Here is a 17963-nt window from a genome sequence, read left to right as displayed (position 1 = left end):
TATCAGGAAGTATTACTTTACTGAGAGAGTAGTGGATGCATGGAATAGCCTTCCTGCAGAAGTGGTAGCGGCAAATACAGTGGAGGAGTTTAAGCATGCATGGGATAGGCATAAGGCCATCCTTCATATAAGATAGGGCCAGGGGCTATCCATAGTATTCTGTATATTGGGCAGACTAGATGGGCCAAATGGTTCTTATCTGCCGACACATTCTATGCTTCTATGTTTCTATCTAGATGTTCCTTTGTCCACAGTGCGCAACATTATCAAGAAGTTTACATCCCATGACACTGTAGATAATCTCCCTGGACGTAGATGGAAGAGAAAATTTGATAAAAAATTGGAACGCAGGATAGTCAAGATAGTGGATAAGCAGCCCTAGTCAAGTGCCAAACAAATTCAAGCTGTCCTGCAGGCTCAGGGTGCAGCAGTGTCAGCGGGAACTATCTGTCGACATTTGAATAAAGTGAAACACTATGGCCGGGGACCCAAGAGGAACCCACTGCCGACAAAGACATAAAAAAGCTAGACTGCAGTTTGCCAAAATGTACATGAGTAAGCCAAAATCCTTCTGGGAAAACGACTTGTGGACAGGTGAGACCAGGATAGAGCTTTTTGGTAAAGCACGTCATTCTACTGTTCCGAAAACGGAATGAGGCCTACATAGAAAAAAACACAGTACCTACAGTCAACAGGTTCAAAGATGTTTTGGGGTTGTTTTGCTGCCTCTAGCACTGGGTGCCTTGACTGGGAGCAAGGCATCATGAAATCTAAAGATTACCAAAGGATTTTGGGTTGCAATGTAGGGCCCAGTGTCAGAAAACTGGTTTGCATCCTAGGTCATGGGTCTTCCAGCAGGACAATGACCCCAAACATACTTCAAGAAGCACCCAGAAATGGATGGCAACAAAGCGCTGGAGAGTTCTGAAGTGGCCAGCAATGAGTCCGGATCTAAGTCCCATTGAGCACTTGTGGAGAGATCTTAAAATTGCTGTTGGGAGAAGGCGCCCTTCAAATATGAGAGACCTGGAGCAGTCTGCAAAAGAGAATGGTCCAAAATTCCCGTTGAGAGGTGTCAGAAGCTTGTTGATGGTTATAGGAAGTGATTGATTTCAGTTATTTCTTCCAAAGGGTGTGCAACCAAATATTAATTTGAGGGTGCTAGTAAATTTGTCCAGCCCATTTTTGGAGTTTTGTGGAAATTATATCATTTTGGGGTTTTTTTCCTTCAGTTTTTGTGTTTGTTCCAATACACACAAAGGAAATAAACATGTGCATAACAAAACACGTGTAATTGCAATCATTTTCTGGGAGAAATACTTCATTTTCTTAAAAAAATTTCAGGGGTGTCAACACTTGGGGCCATGACTTGTACATCTTCGAAAGTTGAGGTAAAGAAATGTTAAAAATTATAAAACCTTTTTTTCCTCTAGAAATAGCGCCAACTTTGTCCAGTGGGTTGTATCTGGTATTGCAGACCGTTCAATGGGTTGTATCTAGGGCTGCAGTAAACAATTATTTTAGAAATCGAGTATTCTATCGATTATTTTTTATGATTAATCGAGTAATCTAATAAGAAAAAATTCATTAATAGACTGTTTTCCTTTATAAATACTCAAACCCCCGACCATCAGTCCCAAACACCCTTCGTTCGCCCTGTGCGATCAGCCCAAGTGCATCAGCTCCACTATCCCTCAGTAGCATCAGCTCCGTTCCCCTAGTGCCATCAGCTCTCCCCCACCCCAGTGCCAGCAGCTCTCCCCCCTTGTGCCAGCAGCTCTCCCCCTTTGTGCCATTTGCTCTCCCCCTTGTGCCATCATCTACCCCCCCCATGTGCCAGCAGCTCTCCCCCTTTGTGCCATCAGCTCTCCCCCTTGTGCCATCATCTACCCCCCATGTGCCAGCAGCTCTCCCCCTTTGTGCCATCAGCTCTCCCCCCTTGTGCCATCATCTACCCCCCATGTGCCAGCAGCTCTCCCCCCTGCTCCTCCTGACACCCGGAGTGCACAGAGCGCGCTGCTCTGCGCATGACGTCACACAGGAGGCCCCCTGCTGGAAAGGTGAGTATTCCGAGCGCAGCAGGAGACCACGGAGAGGGAGTAATAGCAAGCTCTTCACTTCCGCTCCATGGTCACGTGACACAAACTAATCCTCAATGCAAAAAATTTGCATCTGGTATTGCAGATCGTCCAATGGGTTGTGTCTGGTATTGCAGATCTTTCCCATTCTAGTGAATAAGCGTCAGCTGCAACATTAGGCGCATCCCCTTGTCTTGACTGTTGTTTCTTGAAAAAAAAAAGGCAGACCCCTTTACTTATACAACCCATTTAATAAGATATCTTTTTTGATACAGTTGCCTCCTGAACTGAATTGCTCCTTTAGGATTCCAGTGTGTGCTAAATAATGGCTCGAAGGATGAAATAAACCCCCAATCTGCAGGTGTACGTCCCTGTGTGCACTTCCCTGCAGTGAGAGGTTTGTGTGGTGTTCAGAGGATCTGTTTCCTGGTGAGCGTGTTTATTCTCAAGCACTGGAGAGACGCTATACAGACCGCCGTGTAATTGGAAACTGACGTGATCCTGCAACGGCTGCCTGGAAGACGCAAGGAGGATGACACTGATGTAATGGGAACTACAACATGGCTGCCTATCGGACAGAATAAATCTTGGTGTTGGACAATCATCTGAGAGATTCTTGGTGAGTATCGGTTTTATGTTTCTGGAGAACTGGGATGTGGAATATAAAATAATTTGAGCTTAGCTCGTATCAGCCACAACAGAGACCCATTTGGCTAAGGCTACTTTCACACTTGCGTTCGGAGCGGATCCGTCTGGTGTCTGCACAGACGGATCCGCTCCTATAATGCAGACGATGGGATCCGTTCAGAACGGATCCGTCTGCGTTATATTTTAGAAAAAATTCTAAGTGTGAAAGATAGTCAGACGGATCCGTCCAGACTTTACATTGAAAGTCAATGGGGGACGGATCCGTTTGAAATTGAGCCATATTGTGTCATCTTCAAACGGATCCGTCCCCATTGACTTTCATTGTAAGTCTGGACGGATCCGTTTGGCTCTGCACGGCTTGGCGGACACGAAAACGCTGCAAGCAGCGTTCGGGTGTCCGCCTGCTGAGCGGAGCGGAGGCCAAACGCTGCCAGACTGATGCATTCTGAGCGGATCCGCATCCACTCAGAATGCATTAGGGCAGTACGGATGCGTTCGGGGCCGCTTGTGAGAGCCTTCAAACGGAGCTCACAAGCGGACACCCGAACGCAAGTGTGAAAGTAGCCTTATTGGAGCTGATTGTTTTTTCCCATGGTGCACTGCCTGACAATATCTCCATACACTTTCAGTGTACAACCCTAAGCGTAGTGACCATTGCTCCTAGTGTGACAGTGAGTCTTTCGAAGGGTGACAAATACAGACCTCCATAAGAGAACGATGGTCAGTGCAGATATATGATTTTACTAGACAAGGCTATATTAAGGGGGTTCTCCGGGAAGGTGATCAATATGAGATCGGTGGGGGTCTGACCCCTGGAATCCCCACTGATCAGCTGTACAAGGGGGCCGTGGCGCTCCGTCAGCACTCAGGCTTCTTCCTAGGCCATGTGATGTTACATTCATCAATAAAATGGCCATGGTGCAGGTCTCATACAAGCAAACCAAGCACAGCCACTATACATTGTACGGCGCTGTGCTTGGTAAGCTGCGCGGAGTCCGATGCACTCACTGGAGCGCTGCGGACTCCTCAGACAGTTGATTTGCAGGGGTAACATGGGTCAGACCCTTCCAATCTCATATTGATGACCAATCCTGAGGATAGGTCATCAACATATAAATCACGGAGAACCCCTTTAAAATACCACAGTAAAAAAAAATATATATATATTTATATGGCTCAGAGCTCAGTTTTTTTTTTTTAAATAGAGTTCAAAATCCCCTGCTTCCCTTCACACTGCAACTGATTTACGTGAAAGCATTCTGCATGTCTGCAGCCGCCACTAGAGGGAGCTCACTGCGTACGGATTTATACATCCCCTGAAAGCTGAAAGTTTTTTTGTGCAAGGGCTTATCTCTCTATATTCAACTGTATCTCAGTCCTTAGGACGGTTATACAGTTAGATACTTCTTCGGGGCATGGGAGCGACATCTCCCTTCCCCGTTCCCACTGCATGTAGTCTATCAGAGGCCAGCACAGGTGGCACGATGAAGTAATCATGATCACGCCGCCTGAGCCAGTGCGGGACAAAGGCCGGAAGAGGAGCACTATATGAGCATCTACTGGGGTCATTAAAATGGGGCTTTTTGTACTGGCACATATTATGGGGGCACTAGGAGGGGGTAAGTTTTGTACTGGGCATTGGCACACACTATGGCGGCACTATGGGGACACTGGCTCAACTGGGGGCACTAAGAGGTATTTTTTGTACTGGCACACATTATAAGGGGGCATTTTTTGTACTGGCTCGCATTATAAGGGGGCTTATTTTGTACCACTACACATAAGGGGGCATTTTTTTTAAATAGCGCACATTATAAAGGAGCAATTCTTTGTACTAGAGCACATTAGAAAGGGGCATTTTTTGTACTAATACACATTATAATGGGGCATTTTTTTGTACCAGCGCACCTTATAAGGGGGGATTTTTGGTACTAGCTCACGTTATGGGGGGGGGGCATTTTTTCCACTGGTGCACATTAGGGGGCATTTTTATACTGTCACACATTAGAAGAAGAATTATCACTACTGGGGGCATTATGGTGAGTATGGGCACTATAGGGCATTATTATTTCTGGGCACAGTGGGGGCATTATTACTGTCAGAGGCACTGTGGGGGCACTATTACTAATAAGTGCACTCTGGCAGAGAATTATTACTGTTGATGGGACGTTGGGGAACACTGTATCAGCTTAGCACAATTATTTTGGGGGGACACTATTTATGGTACTATTACCGTCAGGGACACTATTTGCTGGGCACAATTATTTTTTATGACACTGCGTGCTAATAATTATTGAAGGGGGCACTATCTGTGTGATACTGGTATTTTCAGGGGGATTAGCTGTTTCTGCAGTATGGTATTGGGGAGCACAGTGGGCGGGGGTGGCAGGATGGGGCGTTCAGAAGGTGGGTGGATGATGGACAAGTAGGAAACTAATATGTCTTATTGTCAAACTCTGCAGACAGGAGATGGTGGAAAGAAATCATCATGGCGGTCTGGTCTGAATGGAGAACATGAGGAAAGAGGCCGTCTACATCAGAGGAGACGTCATTGGATGGAAGAGGCATGTGGCGATGTGGGGCCCTATATGTTTTGTATTGCTGTATGTAATGTTAGGAAGGAAAGGGGTTAGGTTTAGAATTTTTCATGTGGGGGGGTACGTCTCAATTTTCGCCTCAGGCAGCAGAAAAGCAGAAAGGCTAGGTGCGTTTCTGTGCAGAAACTTTTCCTCTAGACATCCAGTATTGGATGTCCCCTTCGACAAGGTCACAGTACTGTATATACTTTGGCATAAACAGATCATGGCGGATATATACCTTTGGTATACTTATACATAGTTATTAAATCTCCCCTCAACCTTTATACACTAAATAATCCTAATTTTCCTCATCTTCCCTGGTACTATATTACTCCCATTTAATTTATTACTCACCTTTGAGCCATCTCAAGCTCTTCTATGTCTTTTCTTGTACACAGGCGCCCAAATCTGTATGTAATACTCTATGTGCGATCTGACTAATGACTTGTAAAGTGGCAGAATATATTTTAGTCAAGTAGAAATATTACAAATCCCACAAAAAAATAAAATAATTAAGAGTCCCTATAAATGTGACTGAGAATATGGAATATAATTGCTGAAGACAAGGCAACGGACAGAAAACCCTGTGGAAATCATGTTTCCAATAACTGGCTGCAAGCCCAATGTGAAAGACATCGCTAATTACTGTGATACCCAATTATACTGCAAGGTTACAGCAGTGACTCAGGATGCAATTCTCTCGCCTCTTCAGTCACTTCATTTTGAGTTTGCTTTCCTTCACTTCCTTTGAAGAGAAATAATAAGACAGAAAGAGGACAGTATGACCTCACCTGTATACATCCAGAAGAGACGTTTCTCTGTAATGTACAGGAATTTACAGGAAGTCACACTAATATACATATATACCAGCAACACCAACCATGATGTCCTCCCAGTCCATCAGCCGTGTTGTCCCATGAAGAATCTTTCATTCATCTCCCCTTCCTCCTTCTCTCTGCAGTGCTAAAGCAATAAGTCTGGGAAGGATTTAAAGGGAACCTGTCACCATGAAATGCAGTGCAATCTACAGGCAGCGCGTTATAGAGCAGGAGGAGCAGAGCAGATTGATATATAGATTTGTGGGAAAAGATTCTGTAAAACTTGTATTTATACATTTAAACCTCTGCTCTCTTTGCACATCAGAGTCATGTGGGCGGTTCTAGTCAATGACTGACAGCTAACTGCATGACTAAGCATGCAGGGATCACTGATAGGACCGCCCACTGGACTCCTAAGCACAGAAAGGGCGGATGTCAAAATGTATGAATTACAAGTTTAAAGGAAATCTGTCCCATGGATTATCACTAGTAAAGGGGTATTCCCATCTTAGACAATAAGGGCATATCGCTAGGATATGCCCCCATTGTCTGATAGGTGCGGGTCCCACCGCTGGGACCCGCACCTATATCGAGAACGGAGTGGGGAGCACTATGGCTGGAGGACCCCAGATTTCCCGGGGTCCGTCCACCACCAAGCGCTAATCCCCGCCTCTCCCACAGAAGTGAATTGGAGCGAGCCGCGCATGCGCGCCCCATGTTCCCATAAACTTCTATGGGGCAGATGGCAATAGCTCGGCTATTTTCGGCGGCCTCATAGAAATGAATAGAGGGCGGCTGCGCATGCGCAGTGCACTCTCCTTCACTTTCGGGGCTCCGTTCTCGATATATGTGCGGGTCCCAGCGGTGGGACCAGCACCTATAAGACAATGGGGGCATATCCTAGCGATATGCCCCAATTGTCTGAGATGGGAAAAACCCCTTTAAAGCAAAACAATTGCCATGTAGAACATAACACCTCCTTTCCTGTTAGATCTTTCATTCGGCGTTTCTTGCTTTCTATCTTGAGGAAATCATCTTCGTATGATATGCAAATAAGGCAGTAAGGTTATTTTCTTTCAACGGTGCCCAGGCCCACCCAACAGCAGAGCGAAGCACGCCTTTCCTGGGCTGACACTCCACGGCCCCATCAGCGCAGTATCCAGTGCCCCCCACTACGTCACTGACGCGAGATAACACCGCCCACACGCCTTCAGCTTCGCCAAGAAATCTTACGATGTAAGTCAATGGTGCCGAACACAAAAGAAAATGGATGCGGCGCCCATTGACTTACAAAGGTTCTAGTGCCAGATCCGTCTTGGTCATTTTAGAGATAATACAACTGGATCCGTTCTGAACAGATGCAGACGGTTGTATTAAATACCGCATGCATTTTTGCTGATCCCCTTAAGGATCCAGCAAATACGCCGATGTGAAAGTAACCTAATACATCAAAAGGCCGTAATACTGGTAAAACATACACAGGTAAGTACTCACTTACCAGAATAAGGGGTGCAGTCAGGCACAACTCTGTGGACAGCAGACAACGTTCCTCAAGTTGCGAAAACTTGCTGCTCCAACCTGCTGGTCGGTCATACGGATCCGCACAAAAGTGAAAATAAAATACCGGCTAAATCAGGGCGCTATGATCCGATAACACAAGGATTTATTAGTTAAAAGAAGGGAAAAAACAGCTGTAAATATAACGCGTTTCGGAGCCGATCGGCCTCCTTTTTCAGAAAACTGCAATCTGATCGCCTCCAAAACGCGTTATATTTAGCACTTTTTTCCCCTTCTTTAACTAATAAATCCTTGCTTTATAGGAACATAGCGCCCTGATTAAGACAGATTTTTTTTATTTTATTTTACTTCCAAAGCAGATGTGAACATACCATACTGGAAAAGTATTTCAATGGGGCCGCAAAAGATGCTGTATGCATCTGCATCTCCGTTCCATGGCCCCGCAAAAAGATAGCGCATGTCCTATTCATTTCCACAATTGCTGACAAGAATAGGTATTTCTATCATAGGGCTGGCCGTGTGCGTTCCGCAAAATGCAGAACGCACGCGACCGGTATTCGTGTTTTGTGGATCTGCAATTTGCGGACCATTCAGTTGTCTGAATGAGGCCTAACTAAAGACGGTTAGAAGAGAATGCCGAAAGCATTGCAGACTGATAAACGCACATAGCCTGTTTTCCCCTAATGACTTTCTACTGCAATACACACACACATATACGGTATATACATAAACTGATAAGACATCTAATACCGTTCTGCTGTATAATAACGGCTGGTTATTTCAGAGGGCGCACCAACACCTGTTCTGTTATATCGCTTGCCGGATATTAAGGTTTCCAATATTCTAATAAGATAAGAAACAAAATGAAAGAGCGCAACATCTTCACACATTAGAGATCATTAAATATGTAGGAACAGTCTCCACGGCCTCTGATGCGCAGTTTACATAAGCGGCTTCCTTTCGCAGCAGGTACTGGGCTTCGATGTGTCTCTACCACCAGTGATTTATTGGGAAGGCAAAGAACTGGTTGCTATGGGTTACAGTGCATTTCTGTTCTATGCTTTCTATGATTTAGGATTAATTTGTATTTCTTGAAAACATATCAATGTATCCTCAGATACTCATAGGGCCCTATTAACCCAGTATATGCCTTCTCGCATACGCCAGACCAGTTTGTGTTGGCATATTTTTTGCTGCTGTATTCAGTAGCCTAGTAGAATATGCTATTCTATTCTGAGGGATATAGCAAAAAAATATATATATATATACTGGAACAACTGCAGCATATTAGTAACTGTAACTAATGAATGGGGCTGAGCTGCAATACCAAGCACAGCCACTATGTAAAGTACGGCGCTGTGCTTGGTATGCTGTGAGGAGGGCGCAGTGCTCACTGGAGCGCCGTTCTCTCTTCAAACAGCTGATTGGCAGAGAGTGCCGGGAGTTGGACCCTCACCGATCAGATATTGATAACCTAGGCTTGCAGAGTTGCTTGCAGTAGCGCTGCAGCCTTCTCCATCTAAGGCCTCATGCACACGGCTGTTGTTTGGGTCCGCATCCGAGCCGACGTTTTGGCGGCTCGGATGCGGACCCATTCATTTCAATGGAGCCGCAAAAGATGCGGACAGCTCTCCGTGTGCTGCCCGCATCCGTGGCTCCGTTCCGAGGCCCCGCAAAAAAAATATAACATGTCCTATTCTTGTCCGCGATTGTCCGTTCTGCAAATTGCGGAAGGCAACACGGGCACTTCCATTTTTTGCGGATCCGTGGTTTGCAGACCGCAAAAAACGGCACGGTCTTGTGCATGAGGCCCTAGTCTGAGCCTGTGACGTCACGTTCATCGGTCACATGGCCTAGGCGCAGCTCACCGCTATTGAAGTGAATGGGGCTGAGGTGCGATACCAAGCACAGCTGCTATACAATGTACGGCGCTGTGCTTGGTGAGCTGATAGAAGGCCGTGACACTAACAGGAGCGACGGTGCCTTCTCAAACAGCTGATCGGTGGGGGTCCCAGTTGTCGGACCCCCACTGATCAGATACGGATGACCTATCCTCACAATCCCTTCTCATCAGATCACAACATTTATCCAAATCCTCTTTATCGTACCCCTTCTCAACAAATCTCTCTTTAAGTACCAGGCTTTGTTCCCTAAAATCCAGTACCTCCGGGCAATGACGGCAAATCCTCCTGTCCCTTGGGGATATTTTTTTGTCATGGACCGTGATGACAACCGTAATTGCAGGATCTGATGGGAAGGGATTGTGAGGGAGGGAATAAAGAGATGGAGAAAGGGAAGAGGGACTTTAGGTTCTCGTTCCTCACACAATATAATATGAATGCCGGGACTTTAAAGGACATTGTCCGGAAAAACTGGGGGGTTTTGAAAAATGACTCTATTTTAGGGAAATAGATACTGGTGCAACCTATGGTCACCTTTAGAAAAGTCCCGAATTTGCAGACTCGATTGGTACATAGAGCGGCTCCTAAAACCAGTGTCTGTTAATGCTAACTAGGTAAGAACACCCATTATGCTATAGACACTGGCCTATATACTCATGCTGATAAACATGTGCCAAGGATCCCAAACTAGAGATACCAAAGAGAGTGGAATGATGTACTCTAAGCAAACAATGAAAAGGCGATAGCCAGTATACACAAGTGGTCAAACAGAGACTTCTACAGACCAAGGGCTTCAGGAGGACACCAACCACGACGCGCGTTTTACCTCGCTTCCTCTTGGGGGCGAACGAGGCCTGGCTTCCTCTTGGAGGAAGCGAGGTGAAACGCGCGTCGTGGTTGGTGTCCTCCTGAAGCCCTTGGTCTGTAGAAGTCTCTGTTTGGACGCCACTTGTGTATACTGGCTATCGCCTTTTCATTGTTTGCTTAGAGTGTGTCATTCCACTCTCTTTGGTATCTCTAGTTTGGGATCCTTGGCACATGTTTATCAGCATGAGTATATAGGCCTGTGCAAGTATGTCTGTAATGGGTGTTCTTACCTAGTTAGCATTAACAGACATTGTTTGTGTCTTTTGTGAGATATATGAGACCATATATGCCGACCTTCTTGTGGCTTCTGGGAGGGGGGGGGATGGGGGGGGCGTTTTTCACTATGTTACTTTCCTGCATTGCTGCTAAATGATGCATTATGTCAGATTTTGTGTTTTGTATGTCTTTTTAACAATAACGGATCATGTAATATTATATGCGAGTATAATAAACCTTTTTATCTGACCGGACGAAGCAGTACTTCACTATCGATGTGCTTTCTCGATATCCGACAGGAGCGTGCCTGTGAAAGGGGTCCGGTTCTCTGTGTCCCATTCACTGACGGCTCTGTGCTGGAGTGAAGATTCCCGGATTGGCTAATACAGCACCGCGATCCGGTTTTGAAAACATTTTGGCTATTGGTGTGAACACTGCTGCCCACTTCACATTTTTTGGGGATCTGCGACGCTGGCAATACAGGCAACGCACCGAAGTGCATTATACTTTATAGACATTTGATATGATGACAAGAAGACATCTAGAAATGTTTTCCACAATTCCTTCACTGCAATTCTAAAGACGCAGCTGTCAAGGACATGGCTGGCCGTGGCTCTGTAGACACAGGCTATATATCAGACGTAGTCCACATACCGCACGCTCATGCTGACGGGCAGGAATGACTTTCGCTGAGATCAGTGATCACTGTCACATCCGGATGTTTCTGACACCTCAGAAGCAGTAATGCAGGGAGTGCAATCCGGAAAGCAGCGGCCACATCATGGTCCACTGCCTTCTGTATAGCATTAATTGGGGGGTTTGTATTATGCAATAGAACCGGTCCAGGCCATAAATATGATCGTGTTCATTTAGTTGTTGGAGCGATATTACTGGACGTCAATCATTATTTTACTGGTGACAAACAATATTGGCGTCGGCCTGGGGATAACTTGGCTGCCAGACGTAATGGACTTTCTGAACATCGCTTATGATGGATGGCTGTCTGCAAATGTTTTATGGCCAAAAAGTCTAATAAAAAGAATCTAGCCTCACTTGGCATCAGAGCACTGGTGAGACTCCGCACACGGGTGGCAGTGAAGGCACATAGGGGGTATGTGTAAAGAATACAACTATAATGTTCGGGAGAGGAAGGATCAGGCGGCAGTCAAACAGATGATATTCTATCTGACAGCCGTGGTATAGGGACTACCGGTGGACGGGTGTATTTTGAAACCCAAATCAACACCTTGTCCCTATACCTGCCCCCCCCCCCCTCATTTTAATTCTCTCAAGAAAAACAAAGGCTTTTAGATTTTAGTACAAGTTTTCGAAAAAAGGCTGATCTAGAAACAGGGGCAGACTGGGAACTTAAAGTGGCCCTGGAAAAAATACTAAAAGTTCCACCATGTTGTAGGCGGGCCCAGATTGACAAAAGTCGGGGCAACAGAGGTAGGTGGGGCCAGCAATACCACAGTGCAGCACAATATACCGCCCCAGCAGAACCAGATACCACAGTGCAGCACAATGTACTGCCCCAGCAGAACCAGATACCAGAGTGCAGCACAATATACCGCCCCAGCAGAAGCAAATACCACAGTGCAGCACACAATACTGCCCCAGCAGAACCAGATACCACAGTGCAGCACACAATACTGCCCCAGCAGAACCAGATACCACAGTGCAGCACACAATACTGCCCCAGCAGAACCAGATACCACAGTGCAGCACACAATACTGCCCCAGCAGAACCAGATACCACAGTGCAGCACACAATACTGCCCCAGCAGAACCAGATACCACAGTGCAGCACACAATACTGCCCCAGCAGAACCAGATACCACAGTGCAGCACAATGTACTGCCCCAGCAGAACCAGATACCAGAGTGCAGCACAATATACCGCCCCAGCAGAAGCAAATACCACAGTGCAGCACACAATACTGCCCCAGCAGAACCAGATACCACAGTGCAGCACACAATACTGCCCCAGCAGAACCAGATACCACAGTGCAGCACACAATACTGCCCCAGCAGAACCAGATACCACAGTGCAGCACACAATACTGCCCCAGCAGAACCAGATACCACAGTGCAGCACAATGTACTGCCCCAGCAGAACCAGATACCAGAGTGCAGCACAATATACTGCCCCAGCAGAACCAAATACCACATTGCAGCACACAATACTGCCCCAGCAGAACCAAATACCACAGTGCAGCACAATATACCGCCCCAGCAGAAGCAAATACCACAGTGCAGCACAATATACTGCCCCAGCAGAAGCAAATACCACAATGCAGCACAATATACTGCCCCAGCAGAACCAAATACCACAGTGCAGCACAGAATACTGCCCCAGCAGAACCAGATACCACAGTGCAGCACAAAATACTGCCCCAGCAGAACCAGATACCACAGTGCAGCACAATATACTGCCCCAGCAGAACCAAATACCATAGTGCAGCACAATATACCGCCCCAGCAAAACCAGATACCACAGTGCAGCACAATATACTGCCCCAGCAGAAGCAAATACCACAGTGCAGCACAATATACTGCCCCAGCAGAACCAGATACCACAGTGCAGCACAATATACTGCCCCAGCAGAACCAAATACCACAGTGCAGCACAATATACTGCCCGAGCAGAACCAAATACCAGTGCAGCACACAATACTGCCCCAGCAGAACCAGATACCACAGTGCAGCACAATATACTGCCCGAGCAGAACCAAATACCAGTGCAGCACACAATACTGCCCCAGCAGAACCAGATACCACAGTGCAGCACAATATACTGCCCGAGCAGAACCAAATACCACAGTGCAGCACAGAATACTGCCTCAGCAGAACCAAATACCACAGTGCAGCACAATATACTGCCTGAGCAGAACCAAATACCACAGTGCAGCACAGAATACTGCCCCAGCAGAACCAGATACCACAGTGCAGCACAATATACTGTCCCAGCAGAACCAGATACCACAATGCAGCACAATATACTGCCCCAGCAGAACCAGATACCACAGTGCAGCACAATATACTGCCCCAGCAGAACCAAATACCACAGTGCAGCACAATATACTGCCCAGGCAGAACCAAATACCACAGTGCAGCACAATATACTGCCTGAGCAGAACCAAATACCACAGTGCAGCACAGAATACTGCCCCAGCAGAACCAGATACCACAGTGCAGCACAATATACTGTCCCAGCAGAACCAGATACCACAATGCAGCACAATATACTGCCCCAGCAGAACCAGATACCACAGTGCAGCACAATATACTGCCCAGGCAGAACCAGATACCACAGTGCAGCACAATATACTGCCTCAGCAGAAGCAAATACCACAGTGCAGCACAATATACTGCCCCAGCAGAACCAAATACCACCAAATACCACAGTGCAGCACACAATATACTGCCCCAGCAGGACCAGATACCACAGTGCAGCACAATATACTGCCTCAGCAGAAGCAAATACCACAGTGCAGCACAAAATAGTGCTTATTACGCTTTGGCCAAAATGTACACCAATGCTTTATTCAGCATCCAGCATAAAGGCAGGGCAGAGTGCTGGTTGCAGTGTGCGATTGCATTTTGTGTTTTTGCGTTTGTATCTGTATTTCGCCATAGCAATCTGCACCTGCATACAGGGTTGTGCGGGCTGAATCCCCCATATTTTTTCACTGCCACCTTGACCACAGTATTCAACTGTATCACTGTCCTGAGGGTGGTGATACAGTTTACTTCAGGAGGGCACCTGGCCGGGTGCATAAGTACCTGATGCTCCTACATTAATTAATGCTTAGAGCATCAGATCATTAACCAATTGTATCCGAGCGGCCCCCAGAAAGGCAACTGTAAAAAAAGCACTTCCTATCTTTTTACACAGATCTTTGCACCCATGAAATAGGACAGCAGTCCTTGTAGGGTGACATGGGTGGCGCATGCGTCTTCAGTCCCCTAACTGGGAGCTCCGTTCCCCTGCACTTTTGGATGGTGTGAGTGAAGCTTTGAATTCTTGGGGTGCTGGTAACAGTTCATGAAAAATGAATATGCCGCAACCTGCCAAGTCTATGAAAAGATGTATCAGTAGCTAATGATACAGTGTGCAGGGGCTGAGCAAAATGAGCCACCAATTACTTACAGTGAAGGACATAAGACAAAATTTAACAATACGGATCCCTATCAGCTACGTCCATTTTGGAAGAAATAAAACCTGCAGAGTTTGTATAGCATATCCTCCTCCATCTAACGGTAGGATTTAACCCATTCCTGTAGAAGTAGGTTGCAGCTTGCTCTCTATCACTGCTAGTTTTATGAGCATATTGTACAGTCACTGCCTGAGGGTTAGGTAGAGTAATGGGTAAATATTCCCACTTCTGCAGAGCAGGAGGTATGAGCACTGAGCTGTGCTAAAGTGGATGAGATTACAAATCTGCGCGGGGAGCCCAGGGCCAAACCCTCGTAGGACTGCCTGTGACACTGACACATGGACATGCAACGTGCAAGGAATGAATGGAAATTCTGCTGTCGTGTACTGGAGTCCTAACACAGGGTCACACAATTCATGATAGGCGATAGTCAGACCTTCCCCTGCACAGTGACCTCTACACAGGTCGCAGAGCATGCCCACCACACTCTACCATGCAGGACGACGTGATGAGAAGACCTGGTAGATTGGGTTTTCCAGGATTACACCGGATTATGAAGATGGACAGTAAAACTGAATTAACTGGTTAAGTAAGGCCACATCCACAACACTTTAGTCTGTAGGGCAATGTGTGGGTAACCACGTGATTAATATGGGTTAAATCAGGTATCCTACAGTATTGGTTAAATCAAGGTTTAATGTTAAATATATTTCTAACAATATGTTTATTTTAAAGGGACCTGTCACATTGAAAATAGGGTCTGAGCTGCAGGCAACATGTTATAGAGCAGGAGGAGCTGAGCAGATTGATATATAGTTTCATGGGGAAAGATTCAGTATAACGGTCCATTCACACGTCCGTGTGTGTTTTGCGGATCCACGGATCCCTGGATCTGCAAAACACGGACACCGGCAATGTGCGTTCCACATTTTGCAGACCGCACATCGCCGGCACTTAATAGAAAATGCCTATTCTTGTCCGCAATTGCAGACAAGAATAGGACATGTTCTATTTTTTTCGGGAACGGAATTGCGGACCCGGAAGTGCGGATCCGCAATTCCAGATTACAAATGAATGGTCCGCAAAATGCGGAACGAAATTGCGGACGTGTGAATGGACCCCAACTTGTATTTCTTTCATTTAAATCTCTGCTCCTTCAGGGATTTGAAGTCCAGGAGGCGGTCCTATCAGTGATTGACAGCTCTCTCTGTATACACAGTCATAGAGGGCAGGCTGTCAATCACTGATAGGACCGCCTCCTGGACTTCAAAGCCCAGAATGAGCAGAGATTTAAATGAATGAAATACAAGTTTTACTGAAACTTTTCCCACAGAACTTTCTGCTCAGCTCCTCCTGCTCTATAACATGCTGCCTGTAGCTTACATTGGAGTTTCATGGTGACAGCTTCCCTTTAAACAAAATCCTGAACTCCTGCAGTTTTCACTGTAGTGACAGGTCATCACAGACGAACACTTCCTGTTTTCTGCAGAGATCGTTTATACGTAGTCATCTCATGATCATCAAAGGCAGGATTACAATGAAAGAAAAAACCTCTGTGCATATAACACAGGGTCACACAATTCATGATAGGCGATAGTCAGACCTTCCCCGCCACAGTGACCTCTACACAGGTCACAGAGCATGCCCACTACACTCTACCATAGAAGTCAATGAATCATCTCTAGACTGCAGGTTCTTCACAGCCCATATGGCTGCTGCAAACCAAATCTGTGAATTGTTAGAGCAGAAGAGCAGCAAGAGTCAAGATGGCTGTCCCCATCATCATGTGCACAAAATGGAATAAAAAAAATAAGTTTACAATCAAGAAATAAAAAACTGATTAGAATAAAGAACAATCGGTATAAGATAGAATTTAGAGGGAAAAAATAAGTCATACATTCCGATGAGGGCCCATTCACACGACCGTATATTTCAGTCCGCATCCGTTCCGCAATTTTGGTAGTCTGAATGAGCCCTTAAAGAGCGTGCCTTTTTCGGGAGCTTATTTTTTTTCTACAGATGTAGCTTTGTGGGAAAACGTTCAGTGTAACTTGTCATTTGCTGCCCCCTGCACACTGTGGTCTTAGGAGTCCAGTGGGTGGTCCTGCTCAATGACTGACAGTTTCCCCTGTGTAAATGTGTATACAGAGACAGGTGTCTATCACCTGGTAACATCTCTTTCTGACCGTCTAATCACTGGAGATAATAGCGCAGAATGCTAAACTGACTGTAAAAGAGCAAAGGAAACCTGATGGATAATAAAAAAAGTAAGGACACGGTATTAACGGGGTCGTCCAGGATTTTTATGTTGATGGCTTATCTCCCGATATCCCGCACTCACACCGATCAGCTGTTCTGGAATTGATCCAGAACTATACAGCTCTGTCCGTTAGGTAGCTGGTTACGGCAACACTCCTATTCACTTTAAGGGGGCAGAGCTGCAGTAACCAGCTCAGTACGCTGACGGAGCTGTGTAGTACTGGCGCCAATTTCCAGTGCTGCTGCTCCTTTGGGATAGCTGATCAGCAGAGGTGTGGGACATCGGGCCTGGCCAGTCAGATATTAATGGCGTATCCTGAAGTTGGGCCATCAATATAAGAAACCTAGACAACCCCTTTAAAGTATGCATTTTGTGAAATAAAACGAATAATAGATACACTATAAAAGCGAGGAGTCAAATGTACCTTTAATTGGATGCTTGAGGATGCTAATTTCTTGGCTTCGGTTAACGCATGCAGTTGTTGGTAGTCAACAGGTTTGTATTTTGAACTGCCGAATCCATTCTTCATGCGAACCACTAAATGTTCTGGTCCAAAGAGATGAACAGAAAAAAAAACACAAACAAAATGGGCATAAAAACAGGATCTTAAACTTGAATAGTTAAATTCTGGTGGTAAAGTGTACGGAAATTTTTCAGCATTTCCGAAATTCCAGTGATAACATAATAATGAAGCATATTAGGTATAGTTGTGGTTTAATATGACACATTGATATACAGTGGCTTGCAAAAGTTTAGGCACCCCTGGTCAAAATTACAGTTACTGTGAACGGTCAAGAAAGTTGAAGATGAAAGGCATAAAGTTCAAGATAAAACACACTTTTCAACATGTTAAGCAATATCAGTGTATTATTTTTGTTTTGTACAATTTTAGAGTGAAAAAAGGAAAGGAGTAACTTGC

The 17963-nt window shown here is 45.8% G+C and overlaps 1 protein-coding gene across 1 annotated transcript in view; it reads right to left on the bottom strand.

Annotated features, from left to right (window-relative positions):
• Positions 1-17963, bottom strand: part of CCDC148 (coiled-coil domain containing 148) — a 213122-nt gene that overhangs the window by 147688 nt on the left and 47471 nt on the right. The window contains exon 3 of the mRNA XM_044305121.1: positions 17469-17590. Within this exon, the coding sequence (XP_044161056.1) occupies positions 17469-17590 (122 nt within the window). The remainder of the gene's footprint in view (positions 1-17468; positions 17591-17963) is intronic.

Source organism: Bufo gargarizans, chromosome 8, assembly GCF_014858855.1.
Source record: "Bufo gargarizans isolate SCDJY-AF-19 chromosome 8, ASM1485885v1, whole genome shotgun sequence".
In the NCBI taxonomy this organism is placed as follows: Eukaryota; Metazoa; Chordata; class Amphibia; order Anura; family Bufonidae; genus Bufo; species Bufo gargarizans.
The sequence above is the reverse complement of the archived record's forward strand: the minus strand, read 5'-3'. Positions and strand labels throughout refer to the sequence as shown.